Source organism: Myotis brandtii, unplaced genomic scaffold, assembly GCF_000412655.1.
Source record: "Myotis brandtii unplaced genomic scaffold, ASM41265v1 scaffold293, whole genome shotgun sequence".
Classification (NCBI taxonomy): domain Eukaryota; kingdom Metazoa; phylum Chordata; class Mammalia; order Chiroptera; family Vespertilionidae; genus Myotis; species Myotis brandtii.
Window position 1 is genome coordinate 1,352,949 of NW_005361201.1, and position 22,799 is coordinate 1,375,747.

At 43.1% G+C, this 22,799-nt stretch overlaps 1 protein-coding gene across 2 annotated transcripts in view; it reads left to right on the top strand.

Moving 5' to 3' along the window:
• The window catches only part of NELL1 (neural EGFL like 1), a 731,583-nt gene that overhangs the window by 90,563 nt on the left and 618,221 nt on the right, over nt 1–22,799 (top strand). For both annotated transcript variants that reach the window (XM_005869404.2, XM_005869405.2), the window contains exon 4: nt 4,843–5,013. In XM_005869404.2, the coding sequence (XP_005869466.1) occupies nt 4,843–5,013 (171 nt within the window). The remainder of the gene's footprint in view (nt 1–4,842; nt 5,014–22,799) is intronic.

Genomic DNA, 22,799 nt, shown 5'->3' on the forward strand with positions numbered 1-22,799 from the left:
ATATCTGCCATCTCCTGTCCTCTCATCACCAGGCTGCTAACGAGCCTGGAACCTGAACACTGTCAGAAGAGTCAAAGATAGCGTGAAACTAGCTGACCAATCAATTATTTGGTTTCTTATAGAGTTTATCACTTTGCAAAGTAGTGTGGGAATTTAGACTTGAGCTGGGCCTTGAAGCTTATTGAGTTCCGTAGTTTCAGACTGTTTTTGTAAAGGGGGGGGTCTCTTTTATACAAGTGAGATCTTATGGGAAACTCCAACTTATAGAACCAATGAGAGTGAAGCTTCTTCCTGCCCTGTCCTTTTTTCCTGCCTTAGATTCTAAGGCCCTTTCCAGGAGATCAGAGCTACTCACTTTATTGGACCGGAGAAACTGAGGCACAGAGAGGCATGGACATATTTGCCAAAGATTTCATGGATGTCTGTAACAGGTTTAAAGTTGAAATTGAGTCTCTGCATCCTGGGGCCAGTGCTCTTTGCACTACTATGTGTTTACTTAAAAATTGTGCCATCGCTTTACCCCACATAGACCACGAAGCCCCTGACGTGAAGTAGGGCACAGTGTGCCCTACTGCTTTTGGTGCTTTCTCTTCATTATCCCAGTAGTGGGCAATCCCGTTGATTCTAGATAGGGTCTGCCTAGCACTTGAGCAAGGGCTTAGGTTTAACAAAATTTAAGTATGTTAATACAAGTAGCATTTTGTGTGAAAGCACTTGCTGGTCAGATGATGGAAAGGCCACTGTAGTGTTAGAATGCAGGCATAGTTGTGTGTAGCCCAGAGAAAGTGTCTTTATGTCTGGATGATGTGTTTAAGGCACGGGACCAGCATGGGGAAGCATCTGAAAAGAAGGGTAAGGCAGCATCCTTGTTCAGGATAGCCTCTTATTCCAGATAGAAGACAGAAATATAAAGGAAGACGCCAGGGAGATCGGTCTGAAGAAGAGAACTTAGCAATGGAAATCATTGCTGTTTTCAAATATTTGCAGGATGAACAGGCTTTTCTGGGAGCCCAAGCAGGTCATTGGAACATCACACATGGCTGAGGTCCAAGGCTTAGGGGAGAAATGCTGCTCACACAATCTGGCTGGTGATTTAATCACTTATCCAGCTGTCCCCCTCCCTCAACCCCTCAAAGACCCTAAAGCACTTGAGGCCTGAAGAGAGGACTAGGCAGGTCAGAGAACTCAGTAGGCACTTGCTTACAGTCTCTTCCAGGACCTTCATCTCCTTGGTAGCACAACAGGGCTGGAACTCACTTGTTCATAGCATCAGGCTTCTGCTCCCCATCATGACCAGCTGCCAGGAAGTCATGCAGCACCTGGTGTACTCACTGCAGTGCTTCTTAAACTCTAGTGCACATGAGTCATCTGGGGGTCTTATTAAAATGCAAATCCCTATTCAAGTTGGTCTGGGTGGGGGCCCCAGAATCTGAATTTTCACAGGTGATGATGCTGCTCAGCTGTGGACCATACCTTGAATAACAGAACTCTGCTATAAATCCCAAGTCTTCCCTCAAGGCTACAGCCCAGAGCCATCAGGCCAGACGACCATCTCCTCCAAGTTGCTCTTATGACTCAGCCTCGCATCTCTGTTAGCTGAGGGTTACTGCTCAGAAATATTGTCTCATTCCCCTCCCGGCATCCATGAAACAATTTTATCCAGATAAAACTCAGCTGCCTAGTGCCTTTGTCATCCCAAGGGCCACTTCAGCAGTCAGCTACATATTTTTAAAATACAAAACACATCATCCTGATTTTCATTCAAGTTGTTTGACAGCACTCTGAATTTGTGTGATGCTGTCAGAAACTTACATAAAGACAGAGGTATCCATTTGCCTAACAATAGGGAAGATTTCTGATTATTTGTGATTCCCCCAAGGTGACCACTGACTCCGATGCTTTCTAAAGTGATCTTTAAAAGATCCGTTTGTGCAGATGACATGATACTATATATAGAGAACCCTAAAAGATTCCACCAGAAAACTACTAGAACTGATCATTGAATTGAGTAAAGTAGCACAATACAAAAGAAATATCCAGAAATCAGTTGCATTTTTATATACCAGTAATGAACTATTGGAAAGGGAAACTAAGAAAACAGACCCATTTACAATCGCATCAAAAAAATGAGGTGGGTGGAGGAGGTAAAGGGGGGATAAATGGTGACAGAAGGAGACTTGACTTTGGGTGGTGAACACAAATACACTATACAGATGATGCATTATAGAATTATACACCCGAAACCTATATAATTTTATTTAACCAATGTCACCCCAATAAATTCAATAAAAATGTAAAAAAGAGAGATCTGTTTATAATACATTGAGCACTTGCTCAATGAGGCCATAACCCCAGAGATAATGATTAAATCTGGTGAGATTGATCTGCCTCTTTTTTTTTTAAATGATTCCATCAGGTGACCTCTCTGAGCATTTCTCATCGTTATTTATTTCTATTTTATTTTTTCATTGTTATTTATTGATGTCATTTCAAGGTCATGTTCATTCCTTCAGCAATAGCTTATTTGTCGAAGTAAAGTAACTGAGAGATTTCTCACAGTATGTTACTCTTGTTAAGGTCTCAAATTTAAAATCATGCTGATTTTCTGTCTAGGAGCTGTGTTGCCTTGCGCGAGGTATTTGATATCTCTGACCATATGTGAACTCCTCTGTAATACAGGGATAATAATATCTCCCTTGAAGAAATGAAATGAGGTGTTTATGAAAGCACTTGGCCTACTGCTGGCGCTTGACAGTTACTCATGAAATGCCTCCTGTTCCTTTTTCTTAAGCCAGTTTCTAGTGTTTTATGGAAGAGATAAATATTTTATTTTCCTATTAGTCTCAAAGCATCTTGAGAACAGGATCTATATTTAAATCTTTTTTTTTTAGTCCTTCATTGTGTGTTTAGTAATGTCTTGAATAAATTAATGAATGACCAGATAATCCATAAGGTCTTCTTGATCTTTGAGTTCTCTGATTGTTTGATGCTTCTAATGTCCTAGCTGCTTGGAGGATCCTCCTAAAATGAGTATCTTCTCTGTTAAGGGACTTTTTCTTTTATAGTCTTATAAAATATATATTGTTTCTTATTACTAATAAGTATGTATGTGGGCCCAGGAGCCCGCTGCCATCGTATACCTGACCTGGGGCCTGATTCTTTGCCTCCTGCAAATGCAATGGGTCAGAGGCTGGTCTTAACTCTGCTTCCCCTTGCCCTGCTCTCTTGGGAAGATCTCTGTGAAAGATGCTCAAGAAATATGCCTTTTTCTGTGATGTGAGATTTGGGGGTCGTGAATAATAGAGGCTGAGTTTCATGATATATTCATTTCGGTTCTCATAGAAGGTGCATTTCATGTTTTAGATTAAATACAATCTGGCTAATGGGGTCAGGACAACTCAATGGATGAGAGGAGAAGCAGTAGGTCCTTCCAAGTCTGGGGATTGAGCCAGGTTACCTGTCTAGGCGAGTAGTTCTTGAGTTTATATGAATGAGTTGCTGCGAGATAGTGCCAGTTGAGACCATCCTTACTACTTTTTCTCCTGCCTCTGAGATGGGCAGAAAACTGGTAGAAAGTACATAGGCCGTCAACTTGAGACCTGAGTTTAAATCCTGACGTGGGTATGCTGTTGAATTCTAGAATCTCAGTTTTTTTTTCCTTTAAAGTCTTATGAATGTATTAACAGACTTTGCTGTTTTCTATTTTGAGTTTTTTAAAATATATATATTTTATTGATTTTTTACAGAGAGGAAGGGAAAGGGATAGAGAGTTAGAAACATCGATCAGCTGCTTCCTACACAACCCCCACTGGGGATGTGCCCACAACTATGGTACATGACCTTGACCGGAATCGAACCTGGGACCCTTCAGTCTGCAGGCTGATGCTCTATCCACTGAGCCAAACCAGTCAGGGCCAGAATCTCAGTTTTTAATGGTTAAAAAATAATATCAGCCTGGTAGGTTTTTGCAGGTGATAAGTTAGATAGTGTATGTTAAAGGCCCAATGCCATGCTTGACAGTGAGATTAAGCCCAGTGATGATGACACATTTCAGGAGAACACAGGAGACAGATGGGTCTGCCACCTGTGAAAATGTCAGCCCTGCTGTGTGTCTGAGGAGTGTCCCCAAGTCCCGGTTGTGTTTTATGACTGAAGCGCTGACCACAGTGGTGGTGCTAAGAGTTTTTCATGGATCTGGAAACATGATCACAATCTGGGCAAAGAAACAACTCAATTGCATGTTTTATTCCATGATGAGATGATTTGAAATTCTGGTCCATATGTGAGTAGCTTCAGTGTTTCCTCCTCTACATATCTAGGAATAGTGGTCACTTACAGCTTTCTGTACAGGGAGAAGTAAAAGATAAAAAAGCCTTACTAATCTCTTCACTGTCTTCACTCTGACAGTTTATTTGAATCGCTGATACCCAACATGACTTCTATTTTTCTCTAATTCTTGAAAAAGTAAAAATGGCAGTAATAAAAATAACATAAGTCCATTCCACGTGGTCTTTTTTTAGACAATAGAAAGAGGGATCTAACTGTTTTTAGGCATTTAAGAGACACTGCCCAGCGCTTTGCTAATTAGTTTGTGGCCAGTTACATTACAGTGGATCAATGCCCATTTCAGAGGCTCAAGGTGTGTCACTAAAAGGCCCCTCAGACAATAGGTGAATTGGGTTCCATGTGGTCCCATTGATTTTGGGATGTAGCTCATTGTGTCATGTTTCACTAATTTTAGTTTCTGAGTAATGTGGTTGTAAGCTAGTAAGTAGCAAGGACTGATTATGCCTGTGATGTCTGGAAGGAAAATAATACCAGTTTTTGTTGCTCTACATACAGCTATTTTGAACTGGAGAGCAGTGGTCTGAGGGATGAGATCCGCTATCATTACATACATAATGGGAAGCCCAGGACGGAGGCCCTTCCGTACCGGATGGCAGACGGACAGTGGCACAAGCTCGCGCTGTCAGTTAGCGCCTCTCACCTCCTCCTCCACGTTGACTGCAACAGGTACGTCTTTGCCTTTGATCTTTCATCTTTCATGATCTGTGCTGGAAATCGAGCCATGGGAAAGGGGAGAAATCAAGCCCCTCTCAGCTTTGCCGGGAAACAAAAACCAAGGGACCCTCATGGTAATTTAACCTACCAAGTAGGCAATTTAGATGTGCTGAAATGACCAACTGTAAAACGCTAAGAAAACAGTTCATTAGGATGAAACCATATCCTGTGATTAGGAACAAACGTACAAAAGGTTGATTACAGATTGTGGAACAGTAAGTGCACCTCGGTGTACTCCAGGCACCGTCGGAAATTCCATGGAGCTGTGATCACAGTTAACTATGATGTATTGTTGTTCAGTTCATTCCCCTTGGATGCGAATAAGCCAGCCAGCCTCAGAATGAATCTGAGAAGCCTGTGCTACTGAGGCGGCTAATTCTATTTCACTTCATCAGGCACAGCTTTGCTTAAATATCTTTTCCAAATGGAGGCTTTTTAAGAGGCTGGTCTTTGAATCTTTGGTACCATCCATTCTCTGCAGAGGAATGAGCCTTCCAGCTTGTGTGAGGATGGCAGGACTATTTGTGAGGTCTGAGGGTTTCACAGGAGGTGGTGGTTGGGGTGTGAAGGAAATACTGTACCCCATATCTGTCATTGGTCAGGTTTACTGCCAGCTGAAGAAAGGAGACTATTGGTCTCCATTGGAGCATTTGCAGCTGGGCAGCTGGGTAATGGTGGTCAAGGGGAATGTTTTCATCTCCCCAGAACCCACTGAAAATCCTTCTGGATAGTGATCTGAGCCCTATTATAGAGAAATGTTTGCATTGCAAGCACTGCCCATGAATCGTTAGTTTTCATTAATGTTACCATCAAAGTGAAAATAACTGTTCGGCCACAGGACTTGCTCCCTTGGGCCCAGAAAAAGAACAGGCATGTTGGGGACAACCTCCCTTCTGGAACCCAACACAAGGAGGGATAATCCAAGGTCACTCAGCCCCCTACTACACTTATTTTTAAAAAATAAATATATTTTTATTGATTTTAGAGAGGAAGGGAGAGGGAGAGAGAAAGAGAGAGAGAGAGAAAGAAGAGAGAGAGAAACATCAGTGATGAGAGAATCATTGATGGGCTGCCTCCTGCACACCCCACACTGGGGATAGAGCCCACAACCCAGACATGTACCCTGACTGAGAATCAAATTGTGACCTTTTGGTTCATCGGTTGACGCTCAACCACTGAGCCATACCAGCTGGGCAGACTACACTTCTGATGAGGAGATATTTAATGTATTCCCCACTCTAGGTCTGTAGTCTCTTGCAGAAAAGACCTACAAGGGCAAAGAACAGAAACTAGTGTCAGTCTTAAGGGAAGTTCCACCATGTGAAGTGAGTCTTGGTCCATTTTGATGTCATCTATTTAAGGTACTTTCTGGATTTCTGAAGAATTATCCAGATATAATATGTGTGCATGGACAAAGTTTCCATAGAAACCACTGGCTTTTTACCCTGCAGTCTGGGGCTTGGCAGCTTGAATAAAGCCAGCCTCATGCTGCCATCTCCATTTCTACCTTTAAAAGCTCATCATCTCCTTCAATTCTCTAGAGCCAAAAGCTATCTGGTAGTTCTCTTGCTCCCCCACCCACCACCCATATGGTGCCCAAATGGGAGAGTGGATGAAGGGCCTTGCATGTCCTCCTATGTCCTCAGCCAGAAAGAGGCCTCAAAGCCCTAACTTAGTAATTCCCAACTGAGAACTCCTGGAGACACTGCTGTTTTCTTGCTATGCAATTTTTTGCTTTCTCCTTCCAAAATTTATTCCCCTCCCCCAATATTCTTCTGTCTGGAGAAGAATAAAGAGGAGAGAGGCTATGTCTCTGCTAAGCTAAGGTCTCATGACTTCAGCAATTCTCTGGTCCCCGCGAGATAGCTTCTTCTCCCATCTTCAGCCATATGTTAGCTGTGTGAATTTGGGCACGTTAATTTCTTTGCATCTCAGTTTTTTAAATTTGGAAACTGGAAATAATAATACTAACATATTCTCATAGATGGGAATGTTAAATGATCCATGTAAAGTGCTTAGGGTGGTGCTTGGCCTTTGGTGTTCATTAGATGGTGGTTGTTGATATTATGATTATTTATTCTGCACATCTCTGGTGCCTCTTTGTCTCCAAACTTTCATTCACTGTATGTCCTTCTTGGCTACCTTGACCTCTCTACCTAGAAAGTTGGGGAGAGTATGGGAGAGTTGGAATCCACAATATATTCTAAGGTCAGCTCTATTGATAAAGAATGGATTGAGGGGATTATAAATATTCTTTCCCTTCTCTTGAAATTTTTCATACTTTGGTTCATGCCATAACATGTTGTCCTTTGTGTAAGATCTTGGAGGAGAAAAATAAAGTTGTTGCCAGTTGATGATTCATGGGCCCAGACACAAATGAGTTTTTCAGAAAGGTCAGGGGAAAGAAAGGCCCAGAATGACTGGGCCATAGAAGAGGTAAATTTTGATTTTGGTGTAGGAAGTCTAGAAACATAGTTCCCAAACCTGATTGCATGTAAGAATTATTGGGGAACCTCTAAGAAAATACATGGGAAACCAGGCCCCATGTGACCCACTGGATCAGACCCTGAGGGCTGGAAACTGAGAAGGCATATTTTTAGCAAGCTCTACATGTAGTGTTTAATGCAGGCAGTGAGACTTGGTGCATGGACTGGCATTTCAAAACCATGAGGTTAGCTAGAGGGGATAAGCCAGAGGAGATGCTGGGGTGCAACAAATAAATGGGGTTCCCTCAGAAACTAAGTACCCGAAGCAGACCCCAGTAGGGAGGAGGGAAGATTAAGGAGAAGGTAGTACCTAGTGCACAAAACAAGCTTATGTTCTTCACAAATTTCTTCCTGGCCAGCACTGGCTGAGTTAGAGTGGCGGTAGCTCTGGTTTCCTTGTCGAGATACTGGTTTCCTCCTCCTAATCCTGGCTACCCTCCCAGGAGAATGAATTTCACTACAGCTGAATTTTTACTCTAAGCTATACATTTCATCCCATCAGAAGATTCTTCCTTTTTGATTCCTTTTACTTTAGAGTTATGCTATCTTATTTGTCTCTGCCTGTCATCCACAGCGGTGATGTGATGGAGAAGATTTATTGCATGTTGACTGTGTTAGGCACAGTGCTAATTAAGCATTTTACATAATTCATTCACCCCACATTCAATGCTGTTATTTTTCTCATTTTCAAATGATGGAACTGAGGTTGCATTATGTGTCTGCAATTCCGCTGCTCATAAGTGGCAGTGCTAGGATTCGGACCCAAATCTGATGCATGAGTGTCTGCTCTAGCCACTCTGCTCTTCAGCCCAACAGTGGGGACCATTGGCCCTGGACTTGGAACTGAGAAAAGGCAAGAGCTTGGTGCAGTGTGAGAAGTTTGCTCCTCTCTAGTATTTTCCTACTACATGTTTTTTGTTGCTGATCATTGGAGTTGTTCAGTAAGATGTGGAATCTTATGAACAGAACCCATTGCATTGTCATGGGGTGGCGAAGGACCCTACATGTATTGGGTACTTACAACAAGCTAGTTAATGTCCTCAGCATGATATTCCTTAGGATAGCCATGTGGAGACACTTTTATTAGTTCCAGATTTGGAATTAAAAGGCTCAGAGAAGATAAGCAACTCGGTCTCAATCACATAATGTAATAAGCATAGAGCCAAAACTTTGAACTGGGATCTCCCCACCCCTCCATGCCCCCTGTGTAACTCATGTACTTCCCAGGACATAGTCACGGCCACACCGGGGAGCCTTCCCTGGGGAGAGCTGCTGCAGAAGGTGCGGGGATCATAAGAACATGTGAAAATAGGTGGAAATAATTTCCCAGGCACCTCCATTGCTCTGAGGCACTGCATGTGTGGCAGGATTTTCCACCTTTTTAAGGATAGAATTGAGAAACAGAGCCTTTTTTGACCTGATTACACAAATTGTCAAAGGAAAGCGACTGCTATTTTTGTCAGCAGTTCAACACTTTCTGCCTGCTACCAAGACTGACACCTTTCTCTCAGCTTCAGCTGTTTAGCTGGGCCTAACTAAAAGTTCCCGAAGTGTGGGTGGCAGCTTACCTCAAGCTAGAAACATGAAAGGGATCATTCAGTCGGGTGGCCAGACTGCTTATCTCCACTGCAGTGGGTTTTCCACCTACTGCCTTTATATTAATAGTTTGCAACAAAGTCTAGAGAGACCTGGCCTCACCTTCCTCAGATTCTCCCTCTCCATTCCCAGCTCACCCGGCAGCCTGTCCCCATCACTCAAAGCTCAGAATCCACTGATGCGCGATTAGTGCCCGAATGTTCTTTCTCCTTCACCACAAAAGGAATTTTCGTTCCTTGTCTTTATTTGGTGACTTTTAATGATCCCTCAACCCATCACATTAATGTATTGGATGCACTATCCCTGCCAGGTTGTGGAGGGTACAGAGTCCTTGCTATCGGGAAGTTCATAGCTTATTCATTCAGTCATTTTTAAACTCTGAAACCTCCAGGCCCCCAACAGTGACCGGCCCTGTTCCCTGGATTCAGAGAAAGCGTGGACTCGGACTGAGCCTTGTGTGCAGGCTGAATTGACAGCGCCTATTAGCAGCTGAGCAGTGGAGAGAACTGCAAATAGTCACTCCCAGCATCTGGTCTTGAAGTGACAGTGGAGCTGAGGTTCTTGACAGCTAAGGGTTGGACTCAAAGGTGTTGGTAATTGAATGGTACAGTCACCTAGCCTTCGGCAGCACATTTTGCCATATGCAGTGTCCTCACTCTAAGCCAACCTCCTCTTCCCCCAGTGCTGGGAAAAATTCTCTCCCACAGTTACATTGCAACTGAGCTCCGAACTCTCGCCTCATTAGTTCAGACTGTGTAAGTGTGTGCAGTGTGCACACACACACACGCACCCCCTCCCCCACACACACCCCTGCATATTGATAGTCATTCTGACAAGGGGTTAACTCAGTGATTATAGTTTAGACAATAAACATATGAGATTTTACGTGTAACACATGCTGTTTTTTCACTGAGGAGCACATTCAATTTTTGCATATGCAGAATCAGAAAAATAAACTTACTGTAAGTCACTGAACAAGTCAGTAATTCAAGGTGTCTGTCTAACATTTCAGAGTAACTCCAGGGTGTGAGCATCTGCTTATAGCTCTAGGTTTTCATTATGAACTATGAGGATATGGCATCTTCCTTTCGAGGGAGCTCCTGAAGTATTTACAAACATCTTGTTAGAACTCCCATTCCCTAAGGTAGTTAAGCGACATGTATAATGTACTGCATTGATTTCATACCAACATTTTCATTTACAATCAGGAGAGGGAAATTAAGAAATGACTATCAAAGGTTACAGCTTCCAAGAGAGCCAGGCCAAGACTCTCAATCTCCTGATTCCCGCACTGATATATTATTCACGTCACGAACAGGAACACATGCCCAAGACTCATCATCAAATGGACTAAAATTAAATTGAGAAGCCAGTGTATGCCTCCTGTCCAGCTAACCCAACAGCTCCAGATCCTCTGTCCAGGAAGATATGACAAGCGAGTTAGGAAGACAGGACATCCCCGTGTGTAAATTTAAGTAACAGTGTAAGAGGTCACAAGGGAATACATGATGGATTACTGGATTCTTGGTAGAGACAATCAGGTCTGGGAGATCACAGAAGGGAGAGCTCCTGGGGACGTGGAAGAGCCTCTTCATTTCTTACCACCCCAAGTGAGAGCGCATGACAATTTCTGCAGCTTCACAGTTTTGCCTGTGTGTGATTTGATTGTGTGCCAGTCACATAAGAATTGTACTTGGAATGAGGTTCATCTTGTAAGTATTACAAAGCCAATCATAGGGTCAGTGAGAGAAGAGTGTATATGGGAGAGTGGTATCAAGTTGGCAGTGAGGGAAAGCCTGTAGGGAGAGACAGACCCATGTCCATACCAATAAAATACAACGCAAAATGTGTCTGAAGGCATGTAGATGAAATCACTAGGAGTAGAAAATGCCATCTTATCTTCCTCTCTATCCTAATATAGCTTGGGCCCCGTGTATGCAATAAAGTGCCAGCTTGTTAAGCTCCCCATGGCCGCAAGTACCCAACAAACCCCTGTGTAAAGCGATGATTCTATTGTGTTTCTTTTTAGTCTTTTCCATTTGCAACTTTGAAAGCCTGGAGTACAGGTTGCCAGGAGAAATTTTACTGAGTGGGAAAATTCATTTGTTATAATTTCCTGGGTTGCCTAAATAAAAGATGCACTATTTGCTTTTCTACTTTGAAATTTTGGCTTTTAGCACAAAGGCATTCTGGATTGAAAACTTGAGCTGAGAAGAAATTAAGTTTGTATGTCTCGGGAAAGTTATTTCGCTCTCTAGGTATATAATAAGGGGCTAGGACTAGGTGATTCCCAACTTTGACCTGGGCACCTCAGATACTTAATTAAGTAAAGGGCATGCACTTATCTCTCCCCTGCCCCCTTGCCCACATACCTTCAGGACTATGGAGAGCAACTCAGCATGCCATCTTCACAGAGCCACTTTTGTAGTAGACCACCAGGGGGGTTGAATCATCTGAATTGAAATGTGGGTAGACAGTGCAACATGCTATTAGTGAGCAAAGACTACTTAACCTAGAAGACCATCTCTTTTATTCTCACTTGCATCCTCCTTGCTGGAGTAAATGCCAAATATGCATTTTTGGAGGCTAAGGGATGTTGGTGTCTTGTTCTCTCCACCATGTACTCCAGTGTTCATTGCCCCAGACATGTGACAGTGGACAGCCTTTGGGGACGGGTGGGGTGTGGGCATGCAGGCTTCCCTGGTCATGGGGACCTTGGTAGTTTGGTGACTTACAAGATAGAGCAGTGTACTGTAGCCAGCAGATGATGGATAGTTGTACTGTTGAAAGACATAACACGTTCTCTGAAGGGGAAAAATACTTTGCGGCCAAACTGTAGAGATTTAAATAATGGAAGAGAATGAATCTAAAGATCAAGGTAGCCAATGTAATACATTCAAAGTTATAGATCCTTTGGCAAAGTAGGGAGTGGTTGTTAATTGTTCAAACATTACTGTGTTGGATGTTTCATTCTACTGACTTTCCGCCCACTTCTTCCCATGCTGTGTACCCTGTGGCTTATTAATTTCAACCACCTTAGGTGGGTTCCAAGTTTAACTTTACCCTGTCTTGTAATGACATCAGTAGAAGACCTTTTCTCATTTTGTCTTTTCAAGAACCTTTATTTTTTCCATTTGTTCCCTGATGGGTTTAAATATACCTTTGGTTAACCATGGCCTCAATGGCAGACAGAGGTAGGAGGTGAAAAGATTAATTGAAGTGGATGACGAGAGAGTGCCCTACATCTCACCCTAGCAACCTGTACTCTCAGGCTTTCAAAGTTGCAAATAGAAAGAAATACAATAGAATAAAACTTTACATGGGGGTTTGCTGGGTACCTGAGGTGATGAGTAGATTAACAAGAAGGCACTTATTGCATACATGGGGCCCAAGCTATATTAGGATAGAGAGGAAGATAAGATGGCAGTGTCCTCACTCTAAGCCAACCTCCTAGTGATTTCAACTACATGCCTTCAGACACATTTTGCGTTGTATTGTATCGGTATGGACCTGGTCTGTACAGGACAAATGGAAGGGAAATAGACTAAGAGAAATAAATGTTTTCTTGTAGGAAAAGATATCGATGCTTGCATCTTTATTGTTATAATTTTACTCTGTCCTTTTGTGATGGATATGCATGGTTGTTTTGTTTTACAGGAAAGCAAAGAGAAAATAAAAAGTCAAACCAGAACAATACATATTATGAAACCTATATTTAAAAAAATGTACATTTATATACTAGTTGTCTCTATTCCTTTATGCCTCACTCATTAGAAAAGAGCATTGGGGAATAAAAAATGCATGAGCCATGAGCACTTTTTAATTGAAAAAAAATTCCAAATATGCATTAGTTTTCTACTTAGACCAAGGGTACTGATGTTGCCATCGAAAAGAATTGATTTTGCACACTACCGTAAAGAAATTCATCTATCTCTATGGAAACTTTAATTAAATTAATGTTATAAATAATCACAGCCAGAGCAGTTGGAAGCAAGGAAACAAATTTATAGCTGTCCTTGTCTGCTGTTCTTCTTTGAGGGGTTCTCGTAAGGATGGGGTGTAAGGCTTGGAAGAAAAAAGTTTCTCTGCACTCTTTCCCCAGCTCTGACCTCAAATCCAATTGACTTTTGGCCCTCAGTTCATCCTTCGGCCTCTCCCGGCAGTAGTTCCAGAGCCATTAAACCAGCGGGTTAATGTGCCCGGGCCCTCACCTGAGGGTTTTCCTGGGCAATTAGAGTGGAAATAATTTCCCTTCTCCTCCCAGGGCCTGCGTGATGCCATCTCTAACTCTTTCCCAGGAATGTCATGCTACATCTGTACTCATTAATGTCCATTAGTCTGAGGGCATCGCTTTCCTGACAGCGAATTTCACACATAGGAACTCACAGGCTTGGCGGGGGTGGGGTGGGAGGGCATCAGCGGGCTTCTTTGGGACACTCAGAGTGCCCTTATGACCCGGCATGAGGTTTTATTTCCACTGGAGGTAAACAGCTGTGTTATGTCCTGGTATGTCCTCAGCAGGACACCTGATTCACTCGGTTGCTCAGTGCACTTTTTTTAACACCTGCTCTCCAGCTCTGACGCTGTCACTGAAGCATAAGCAAGGAAGGAGTTGGGGAATGCATGATACACTTTTCTTGAATCTTTGCATTTTGTCCTCAGAAGCCCAACACCCTGCAAGGGAAGCTCAGACTTTTTGCTCAGCTTTTAACTGAGTTGAGGTTAGTGTTTTCTGTGTCATTAGGGATGATGTTTATATTTACTTGATCTTTCCTATAGCCCTTGGAGGTGGGCTATTGCATCATTAGGGAGAAGTGACTTGTCCAGGGGTTCACAGTAAGTCAGGGGCAGCTAGAGATCAGAGGTCCTTCCTTAGTTCTCTTTCAGGCAGTTTATTCTCCACCAGTCCCTCCCCCTTCTTTTTTCCTTCTCTTCCTCCTCTTCCTTCCTCTTGTCAGCACCCCGTGTGATAAGGTAACACTTTTAACTTCTCATGGAAAACAGTCTGAGGCAGCAATTTTCAACCCTTTTCATCTCATGGCACACATAAACTAAATACTAAAATTATGAGGCACACCAAACAATATTTTTTGCTGATCTGACCAAAAATGGGTATAATTTTGACTCATTCCCACCGGATGGCTATTGTTGTGTTGCCTATTGTTGTTTTTTAATTTGATAATCTAAGGGGAAAGAGATCGGCGCCCCTGACTACATAGTAAGGTATTGCATGTTTTAAAAATTCCTGCAGCACACCAGTTGAAAATCACTGCTGCAAGGTATCTCATTTATAAACTGAAACAAAGGCCAAGTTTGATGTATTATTTTCTGAGACAGGGATGCTGCTCACCTCATGCGGCTACTTTCCTGTTGGATCAAGATCTGCCTCATTATACATTCCAACCACTGTTGGTCTTTAGTCTCTAGAAGGCTTATGTGGTGTTATTTTTAGATTTAAAGACTCTCCCTTTTCCCTAGAATCTAGAGTGTTGATCGACAGGTTCACGACCCCAATACCACAGAGATAATGTTGGGTCAGGCCTTCAAACGGCCCGTCCTCCTCCTATGATTTGTATGCCTTGTATGTGCCTCGGTGCTGATGTGTAATGGCCAAGGACCTCATCTTAAATCATGACTGACTGCAAATGAGCCGTTCGGCTATTTCTTAAAATGTGAAATAGATGCATTACGCTGGTCTCCAGTGTTACACGGGTGGTTTTACACAGCTCCAATATAAATTTTGATATTCACTATTTCAAGGTGGTAAACTGTGTTCTTAAAGTGACTTCGCAATCACAAGGTCGCATTAAAAACTACTGGTGGTGAAATAAATGGTTGGGTGGTGGGGGACCTCATTTAGGTGGGCATTTGTTGTTATTGCTTCTTTTATTGCTATCTAATTAGATACATCCTAGACCTAGAGCCTGCAGGAATTCATAGGAAGTAGGTGAGCACATTGAATTCTGAGGAATTTTCATGATGGCAGTTTTTCCTGGGCATACGGGTGATCTACAAGGACTTCCCACTGCAAATATGATCACCATGTTCCTTTCCCACTCCAATATTCACATAAGCTCATTTAATGGTCTCCTTTAGTTTTAGGCTAAAGGTCACAATGCTTAATATAGTGTATGAAAAATTTGCAGTCTGGTCTGTGTTCTTTATTGCATTAGATTCCCCATTCCTTTGACTTTAAGTTCTCTTAGTTTTAAAGTGTATCATGTCCATTTAAACCATTGGATCTCTGTACATGCTAGTTCTAGCATGTCAAGTTTGCTTTAACTTATCTTTAATTTTCATGACAAAAGAAAGAAGTCTGTTGTCTGTTTCACATTTTTATTATAGAATAGTGTTCATTTTATTTAGAGTAATTTTTAAAAAATACATTTTATTGATTTCAGAGAGAAAGGGAGAGGGAGAGAAAGCGAGAAATATCAATGGTGAAAGAGAATCATTGATTGACTGTCTCATGCACACCCCACACTGGGGATCGAGCCCGCAACCCAGGCATGTGCCCTGACTGGGAATCAGACTGTGACCTCCCGGTTCATAGGGCGACACTCAACCACTGAGCCATGTCAGCCAGGCTATTCAGAGTAGTTTTTGATTGTTTGATTGCTATCTGCCTTTCCCATGGGCTGTGAGCACCCCAAGAGCTCACTGTTGTATCTGCGATGTATATTATAGCCCTGTCACATAACAGGTAGTGAACACACATTTGTGATTCCTGGATGAATGTATAAATGGAAGAGCTCTGACCTAGGGCTCTGTATTTGTGGCTTTTGGCTTGTGATTCCAGTCTTCTAGATGATTTCATTAATTCAGTCCCCTTGTTCTTTGCCTCAATCTCCTCATCTGTACAGAACGGGCATCACCTCTACCCAGTCTGCTTGTACAGGGTTATTGTGAAGATCAAATGAGAACCTGCATGGGAATGTGTGTTGTAAATTTTAATGTGCTTTTTAAATATCAAGCAAAAGGAATGGTGAAGTAATCCTAGTGTTTCTGCTTTGAACTTTTGAGGATTATCCTTTTTTTGAGGAAGGCAGTTAATCTATAAAAGGCTTTTGGTGATTTCCCAGTGTGATTCACAGCACAAGGTGAACTGTGCCTTGCTCTCAAGTTGAATGTACATGTTGGAGGGAGCTCTAGCAGGCATGAGGGTGTGGAGGCGATTTACAGAGAGGGTAGGAGCATACGCCCATCCCCCGGAGGATGAGGGGCACGTGCCCCCTCTGCTGGAAAGCAAGCACTTTTGGGCACATGTGTTTGTGTGTTGACTGTATGGTGGACATATCACCATCATGAAATTCTGTGGGTGTGCTTCTTAAAACTGCATTTGGGGCCCACAGTAGGGGTCTCCCCTGAAACTCATTAAATTACTAGTAAACTTTTGGGCAGGGTTTCATGAGTGTCCTATGCTGTTGTTTTTTTTTTTGGTACTATTTTTTTCTTTAATTTGTTTTTAAATTATGAATGGTGCTTACCTGTTTCAGAAAATTAAAAAAAAAAGAACCACATATACAGGAAGTTATAAGAAGAGAAATTCTAAGGAACAATATGAAGGTTGGGGTGAAAATTTTTTCAGTATAGGTATGTTTTAGCTTTATGTAATGGGATATCTAAAACTTGTTATAATGCATTCCCCATGTAAATTACAAAATATGTAAAAAGACTACTGAATAACATAAAAATATGAAAGGTGCAAGCTATTTAAAACCATGCAATACCCATCACCCTGCCCTTATTCCATTCCACGGAAGTGATTATTAACAATTTTATTTCCCTTCTCTAGATTTTTTCTTTGCATATGCAAACACATTTTTTTTCAATAATGAGACAGCCCTATATGCATTGTTCTTCAATATGCTTTTTCATTTCACAGAATAAAGCCCGATAGACCATTGATGAGCAGGAGGAATGTATTCAGGAGGGATGGGGGCTGCTCTGTTTCTTGTAGGAAGTCTGGGCAGCTCTGTGCCGGGTGGTGTGTGGAGCAGCATTCACCTCCAGGCCTCTAGCCTCCTGCTTTGGGCTGTAATCCATGCCTCTGGCCGGTCACACACAGCAGTGACTATAGAAATGAGGCAGGGGCCAAGTGTCCCTGCCTCTGGGTCAGCATGCCCTGTCTCAGCCATGTATTGAGGTGCAACGATGGCAATTAGCCTGTGCTGAGATGGGAGTTACAAGATTCAAGCGGGTATGTGATGAGGGTCAGTTGCTCTGAGCACAGGCATCATGCTACATCTTATTTTGTGTGGCTGAAGGGGAGCCGATGCTGTCTCGGGTCAGGCAAGGAGTCAATGTGCTTAGTGGCTGAGCACACAAGCTTTTGGAGTTGGACAGCCCTGGGCTTCAACTCTGGCTTTGCCACTGGCTTCGTGGGGGAAGGGGTCACCATGATCCTCATAGACCAGCGGTTCTCAACCTGTGGGTCGCGACCCCTCTGGGGGTCGAATGACCCTTTCACAGGGGTTGCCTAAGACCATCGGAAAACACATATATAATTACATATTGTTTTTGTGATTAATCACTATGCTTTAATTATGTTCAATTTGTAACAATGAAATTGGGGGTCACCACAACATGAGGAACTGTATTAAAGGGTCACAGCATTAGGAAGGTTGAGAACCACTGCCATAGACCCTTGGCAAATTACTTAACTTTTCTAAGCCTCAGTCATCACATATGGCTAATAATAATGCCTCCCTCATGAGATTGGAATGAAAAGTGACAATGTTCATGCATTTGATAGGGCTCTCCTGGTTGCAAATAACAGAGGCTTAAACTCTAGGGGAATATAGTGTTCCCGTAAGCAGGAAGTATAGTGGAGATAGTGTCTGAAATGAGTTGATGCTCGGACATGTCATCTGGGCCTGTGCATCCTTTATATCCTTCTACCAGTCATCCCTGGCATGCTTTCCCCTGGCAGAGGGGGAAGGGGTCACCACGATCCTCATAGATCAACCATCCTTCCTACCATGAGGCTGGCACATTGCTCCATCCACAGAACTGAGGCACTTTGAGCAAAGAAGAGGAGGAAGTGGCCCTTGGGTAGGCTGTGAACAGTGGCACCAGCATGTAAATAGTCGAGCCCCATGCCTAGAGTTCAGTCTGCACCTCCATGCTGCTGCTGCTGAATTTGACCATGATGATTCTTCTTCTGTGAAGCAGAGTGAGCAGGAGGACAAATCCAAGGAGATGATGTCAGTTTCTGGTTGATCAGTGGTCATTAGTATACATGGCTCTTCCTGCCATCAGGCCGTCTTCAAGGCCATGATCAAATGGAGGAGAGAATGTGAGCCAGTTGGAGAAGCCATCCTGCTCCCGCCTCTGCCATCCGTCAACCCTGTTGGTAGGGGCAGCTCTTGTTAGTCTGTCACTTTGGGAAACCTGGTCCCTCCTCATCTGCCTGAAGCTGTGGCCCTCTGGCTGGTCCTGTAAACACAGCCCCCCTTCCCACAATGTGCCATGGAGGCCCATCTCAGCCAGTGCCCGATTATAGCTTTGCCCAGGCCTGCCTTCCCACATCCTCTGCCTCCTCATCCTCTCTTCTTGGTCCACTGATCCCTGGCTTTTGATGCCTGCTTCTCCATTTGATTGGTTTGCTGGATTCCTTCTCGAAGCTTCACAGCTCCCCTGCCAGCCCCACTCCACAGCATCCCCCTGGGAGGACAGCTCTTTCTGTTCTCAGGGGAGATCAAGAACTTCCCTTCGCCAGTTCCCTGATGTTGACTCCTTGCCTTATCTCGATTTTTTAATTTTTCCTGCTATATGTAAACTATAAGTTGGATCCCCAGCTTGGCAAGGATGCTACTTACCTCCTCTGGAGCTAGAGTCATGCCGCAATGCAGTCAACATCTGCAGATGGGTTTAAGGCTTGGGGGTGATTCTGAAATCTGCAGTCCAGATTTCCGCAGAGAAAAAAATGAATGCAACCTTTACCATATCCGCGAAGCTGTTTAACATACAAATTATGTTACTGAGCCTTGCCTTAGAGCACATGCTTGCTAAGTGTCACATGAAAAAGGTGACCCGATATTTCCAAGATGAGCAATCACTTCAGAAGGGGGTGTACTTAGGTATTGGCTCCAGTCTTCCCTCCAGGGGGAGACAGTGGATGGTGGAGGAGCTTTGGAGCCTGGGCACGGTGTCTTCTCTCTACTCTCTTCTCTACTCTGCTCTGTATCCTAGCAGGCTGACCCGTGTCCTAGCAGGCTGACCTGCATGGGCTGTACCTGGGGGCTCCTTTGCCACCTAGAGACCTTTGGATGTCATCAGCAGGGAAAATAGGCAGGAGGGAGGAGAGGGTCTCTATTCCTCTGGCTCCTTCTCTGTGGGGTTAACTTGGGTTGGCTGTGCCGCAGGACTGTAAGCCATAGGTCCTATCAGGTGGCCTTTTTTGGGTTCCCTGCCTCTTCAAACATAAGAAAGAAAAGATTCCCCAGTTCTTTATTAAAAAGTATGAACTCTGTAGTAGTGTACCATTCCTTGTTGATCTACTTTCTGCCCATACTTCTGTAAATAATTCCTTTAATATCTTATAGTAATTACCTTATCCATGGAGGTTATGTTCCATGACCCCAAATGGAAGCCTGACACTTGAATAGTAGCAAGCCATATATATACTGTTTTTCCCTATACATATATACCTAAAGTTTAATTTATAAATTAGACACAGTAAAAGATTAAAAACTGTAATAAAACAATTATAAGAATATACTGTAATAAAACTTATACGAATGTATAACTTTTCTCTCTCACTCAAAATATTTCATGGTGACAATTTCTTCCCTGCAGTAACTGGCTTGGTGTCCCTCATTTCCTTGCTGAGGTCTTCATGTAGCCTCAGTGCTCTCTGGCTCAACACACTGCTGTCCATTAGAACACATTTTCTGTGCATGGCTTCCACCTACAGATTTAATGCTTTTTCTGTATTAACTAGGCACTTACCACATACTGTGATCATAACTTTTATAGTTTGAATTGCAACAGCAAAACTAGCACAAATTTCTTTTTCCTTCTTTACAATTTTATGGACAGAGATTGGTTCTTACTGTAGACCTCAGTAACCTTAACATATGTTTCCCACACTCCCCCCCCCCTTTTCTTATTAAGCTGAGAAGGAAGCACTTCACAGCTTCTCTTGGGCGTATCTGAATTGCCAGCATCACTACTTTTGCACTCTGGAGCCATTATTAAATGAAATAAGTGTGACTTGAACACAAGCACTGCCATACCTTGGTGGGCAGTGTATAGAGAGCGTGGATATGCTGGACAAAGGGATGATTCACTTCCCAAGTGCGATGGAGTGGGACAGTGTGAGATTTCATCACACTATCAAACTAGTGCACAATTTAAAACTTATGATTTATTTCTGGAATTTTCCACTTACTATTTCCAGACCACATTTGACTGTGGGTAACTGAAATCATAGAAAGCAAAACCGTGTCCTAGGGGAGAGTAGAGTACTATATTCTCTTTTCAAATTGCCACATCTCAGTATACAGGTTTCCTCTGCCCTCTGAAAATAGAGAGTTCTTATGAAAACTTTCCTAAGCAAAAATGGCATAAAGCGAAGACTAGCCCCTGCTTTCCAAAAGTTTGCATTACCACACTTCATCTTTATGAAAGTCTTACATTAGTACCTGTTTTCGCTAACCAAGAGAAATCCAAAGAGGAATTTCACTATTACAGTAAAGCCGTTATTGTACTAATGCAGGCCTTTCATAAAAGTGAAGTCATGTAACACAAACTTTCAGAAAGCAGGGCATACCTGGAATGGCTATTTGCCACTGGGACCCTGACAGCTAGAGGTTCCAAGTCAGAAACCCCGAGTCAATCCTGGGCTTCACCATTTCCCAGTTGTGTACACTCAGGTGAGTTCCTTAACCTCTTAGAGTCCTGCATTTCTCGTCAATAAAACCGGGGTGGCAGCAATCCTTGCTTCTGTCCACCTCACCAGGAAGAAAGAAAGCGTGCTAACGATGTCATGTGAACGGTGCTGTGAAGTGGGAATTGGGACAGAGGAGGCTTTGAGGATGGTGACTGCAGGTCTCCAGAGAGGGCCCTGCATCCTCACCCTCTTTCCCAGCACAGTTAAGGAGAAGCATATCCAACAGGAGACAGGAGGATGGCACCCATAGATTGTCCTTCGAAGCCCAGCCGGCAGGACCTGCTTTGCCATTCACCTCAGCCCACAGGTCCTCTGCACGTGGAATACAGATGAGATCCTTCCAGTTAGCAGCCCTATTTAGAGATGACATTAGCCTTGGCTAAGATAGACTCTCCAATGAGGCCTTTGCTAAGTATAATTATGTGGTTAGAAAAGAGGAAGTTGTCAAAATGGTGCTGAGAGAGGTAGATGAAAAGGCCTATTCCTTAACTTTTGGTTTTTGCTCTTCAGAGAGTGCAGTATTGGCAAGCGTAAATCTTGTTATTTGTGTTCTTGGTAATCTGACACTGTTTGCTGAAAAGAAACAGCCGTGGTATTTATGCTGGAAATTGCTTTGGAAGGCCTCTGCCCCAGCTTCCAGAGGGATGTCGTACTGACCCTAGCCGATCACTTTTCATCATGCCAGTGATCTTGTGCTCTTTGATTGCCACTGAAGGACTTTCACTTGGGAAATTATCTTGATCATTTACCTGTTTACAGTTTTACTGTGTGTCTCATGCTCCCTGATCTGTACCCCTCACTTCCTGTAACAAGTGTCAGCAACTTGAACTTGTCTTATTTTAATGCAGTGTCCCCAGCACCTGGCCAGATACCTGACCCAGAGAGGGTACTTATTTGGGTATTTGTTAAATTAATGAATGAATGAACAAATGAGGGAAGAAATGCTATAAGTGGGTGTGGTAGTCATGAGAGAAAATTCTGGGCCTTTAAGGAGATGACACTGAAGAGCTGGGCAAAAACCCACAATTCAATTGTCTTTTGAAGCCGAGCTGGCAGGTCCTTCTATAAGGACCACATGGAAGCAAAGACACAGGCCAACTGTTAAAGTGGGAGAATCTACTTCCAGTGGGAATGAGGAAGGTGGAATGAACCGTGGTTTGTGAGTAAGGCTTTAGATTAGAACCAGCCTGTTGTGTTCATGCCCAGCTCCTCCATTTACCAGAGGTTTCCCTGTGCCTAAATTAATTGGACACAGCTTTCTTATTTATTAAAAAAAGACAATAATTGACCTTACATTATGGGTTTAATTGAAGTATTACATGTGACCTGTACATAGATTTATATTTACTGCATAGTAAGCACTCAGTAAATATTAATTATTATCATCATCACTACCAGTAATAATAGGAGGAGGAAAATATCTACACTAATAAAAGAGAAACATGGTAATTGGCGTACGACCGCTACCCTTCCCATTGGCTAATCAGCATATCCTTATGCAAATTAACTGTCAGCCAAGATGGCGGCCGGCAGCCAGGCAGCTGGAAGCAAGCAGGGAGGCTCACTTGCTCCAGTGACTGCAGACGCCAACGTTCCCCGCCTAACTTGCCGGCCTCTGAGTTGCAACTCTAAGCAACTATGTACTATGTTGCAAATGTAGAAGCTAAACAAAAGCCCAGAAACCAGCTTTCAGCCTGCCGGGATCTCAGAGCTGAAGTTATACATTGTTTCGATTATAGAACGGCAAACAAACCAGATAC